The following is a 3268-nucleotide window of genomic DNA, read 5'->3' on the forward strand; positions in this document are numbered from 1 at the left end:
TGATATTTTCAAAGTATGACATTAGGCCTGGGGTCATGCGTCAATGACGCCCCCATGATCCTTTTGTTCTCTTAGTAGTAATAAGACTATTACATCGCAAGGTCATGCGTCAATTTTCCCTAATAATAATAATAATAATAATAATAATAATTCTTTCACTCGGGACATAGACAAAATCGAGACATTGCAAACTTGGGGTTAGATAATAACACATTCTTATTCATAATATGATGATATGACGTCAACACATAGGAAGACAAGACTATTACATCGCACGCGAACAGACTCGGAAAAAAAAAAAAGAGATAGGAAGACTCTACTGAATACAGACCGCCAAGCTTGTTCGATACTGATTACTGCTAATTAAGTAGGCAGCTTATTTTTCGTCATGGGAAGCTATATGTAGTCTACTTGGTCCCCTCAGCGCAAGTAAGAGTGAGCTTGGCCTCATAAACAGCCGTAGTGTTATTACCGATGGACACACTAGACTTGCATCCATTGCATTCATCACTCCACTGGAGTTCAGCATCGTTGGTTTTATCTTGTAGTTGACCCCATCTGTTTTTGGTAAAGTAACCTGCTTCACGAACCATTGTATAGGCCTACATATGTACAAACATCAATTTAGATTGTGCTTTACATACAAAGTATAGAGTATGCACGTGTAACAAGAAAGTATCCGGTGAGAATGGTCTATGACATTAAATGTGCATTCAAAAGATGACAAGTTTTGGATTTGTGCACGAATCATATCTTGAAATTCAATGATTCAAGGAGACTGACATTTATTTGGTGCACATTTGATGTCATGGACCCACTTAACACTTGCTCTATTTATGCACATACCTTACAGTAGCCTGGCCAATACGGGTTCATCCACGAAAGCATGAAGTCTTGGTCTTCCCCAGCATCATTCTTACCACGATAGACGACAGCAGCTGACGATCCTGTTATCCCGAGAGTGGGATGCACGTGCAGGAAAGCACCCCACTGACCGTTGGCAAGATATTGCGGGATGGGGGCTTCCCAGAGATGCCCGTGCCAATCGTGGGTACTGATAAAAGTGATAGGATCACCGGTGGCATTGTAGACCACACAAAGCGTGGAGACTCCATTGCCGTACTGCTCCTTCAATATCTCCACAAAATGGAGGGCGTTCACGTTCTTGCTCTCCGCGTATATCATATTAAGAGCCTCGTGTGCACGGTCGCAGCGCTGGAGGGCGTTCACGTTCTTGCTCTCCGCGTATATCATATTAAGAGCCTCGTGTGCACGGTCGCAGCGCGTTATTTTCTTGCCGATGTATTTGGTCATTGCCTTCAGAGTCTCGTCGGTGATGGGGTTGCCGAACACGCTGAACGCCATGTCGACTGCCGATGAATTGAACGGTTTAACTGCGTAACTAAGGGTTGCTGTGTGATGAGAAACTAGGGAGTAATGAACGCATATTTATATACACATAGAACGAACATTTTTTTTATTAATAAAGAAAGACTATAAGTCTCACTATTATATATTTTGAAAGACTGGTCCTTTTTTCTTTTTTCTGAGGAAAAAGACCATGGTATTTTTTTATTATTCTTTTCTTTTTTTAAGAACATCCTCATTCCTTTTGCTTTAATTGTTTTGCTTTTTTATTTTCACCAAATTTGTCGCCATGTGCTTGTATTTTGTTGTGGGAATAATATTCATTCCATAAACACGGCACTACCAGTCTGCTACGTTAAGACCAAACTCGGCCTTCAATATTTAAAATTTATATCCAAAGACATTTATTAACCATATACTTTTGTGCTTATATATTAACCCAAAGACAGGTATTAAAAATAAGAAAATTTTGAAAGACCAAGGTCGCGAGGGACGAGAAACACGTGTGCTTGGTCAGAACCAGGCTCAGCAGGCCTCGGGCACACAACACTACAAACGGGAATGTCACAGGTGATACATGAGGATAAGGCTGTCCAAAAAGCCCCCGGCCCGGGCCCGGCCCGGTGCTCGGCCCAGGTTTTGCCCGGATGCCCGGGCCAGGCCCGGTCCAGAACAGTGCCAGGGCGGGCACAAGATCCGGGCCGGGCCGCCCGAGCCCGGGCCCCGGCCCGGATGAAACGGTCACCAGAAGGTGACCGTTTGTGGTAAACGGTCAGGCCGGCCTGGTCACCTAAGGTAACCGTTGGGCTGTTTTGACCGGGCCGGGCCAGGCTGCCCGACCCGGCCAAAACGGTCAAAAAAATGACCTTTTTGGTCGGGCCCGACCCGGCCATAACGACCAATTTGAGGTTTTGACCGTTTTGCCCCTAACAACCGTCAAAAAACGGTCAAAATGTGAGGGTTTTTTGATGATTTGCCTAGGGGGCTGCCTCTATAAATAGGGGGTTGTCACTTCTTCTCCTCACACCAAAACTCTTCTACTTCTCTCTAATACTATCTTATACAATATTATACTCTCTTATAATCTCTTATATTTTCTAATACTTTCATCAAATGGCTTCCGGATCTGAATATGAAGAGCAAAATCTATCTCGTACTGATCCAGAAATGAGTCCTCCTACAACAACTACTCCCCCTACCAGTATTAATCCTGAAACTGATGGTGACGAATCTGCACCAAGAGCTCCTAAAAGATCGAGATCTAATGTGTGGAATTTTTTTGAGAAGATAGACGTCACCAAGGATAACCACGGTAGGATCATCACCCACAAAGCTAAATGTGCGTTGTGCGGCCAGATTTTCCAAGCTCATCATAAGAGCGGCACCAACCACCTCAAACGCTATATTGAAAAACATAACAAATGCCATAATCTTCAAGGTGATATCCGACAATCTATGATTTCTTAATCCTCCTCCTCTGGTAGTCTCGATAGTTGGAGTTATGATGCTGCCCAAGCCAGAAAATACGTAATCAGGTTTATTATTCTTAAAAATCTTCCTTTTAGATAAGTAGAAGATGATGAATTTGAAGATTTGTTTAGAAATGGTTTTTATCTTGCATTTACCAAATTTTCTCGTCAAACCTGTCAACGTGATATTCTAAAATATTATCAGGAGGAATAAGGAAAAATAATTTCTTATTTTAAAAATTTAAACTGTAAATTTTCTTTAACTTCTGATATTTGGACATCTAGAGTACAAACTGGTTATTTATGAATCACAGCACACTGGATTGATGAAAATTAGCAAATATTTAAAAGATTTGTTTTTTTTATTGCAATTGAAGAGTCACATACTGGTATTAATATTGCAAATTTAATAATTGAAGAACTTATGAAAC

General features: G+C 41.6%; 1 protein-coding gene across 1 annotated transcript; it reads right to left on the reverse strand.

The window, feature by feature from the left end:
* Positions 408–1510, reverse strand: LOC109838629 (23 kDa jasmonate-induced protein-like). The gene is made up of 3 exons (XM_020407056.1): positions 1250–1510; positions 847–1180; positions 408–602 (listed from the first exon to the last, which is right to left on the reverse strand). The coding sequence occupies exons 1-3, from the start codon at positions 1363–1365 to the stop codon at positions 408–410; spliced, it is 645 nt and encodes a 214-aa protein (XP_020262645.1). The 5' UTR covers positions 1366–1510.

This window comes from Asparagus officinalis, chromosome 4, assembly GCF_001876935.1.
Source record: "Asparagus officinalis chromosome 4, Aspof.V1, whole genome shotgun sequence".
Classification (NCBI taxonomy): Eukaryota; Viridiplantae; Streptophyta; class Magnoliopsida; order Asparagales; family Asparagaceae; genus Asparagus; species Asparagus officinalis.

Bases quoted from the DNA above. Each gene is read 5' to 3' on its own strand.
- LOC109838629 (XM_020407056.1), bottom strand. From the start codon at position 1,365: ATGGCGTTCAGCGTGTTCGGCAACCCCATCACCGACGAGACTCTGAAG. The intron at 1,181-1,249 runs ATACGCGGAGAG...TCTTAATATGAT, and splicing joins CACGAGGCTCTTAATATGAT to ATACGCGGAGAGCAAGAACG. The intron at 603-846 runs GTATGTGCATAA...GTACATATGTAG, and splicing joins ATTGGCCAGGCTACTGTAAG to GCCTATACAATGGTTCGTGA.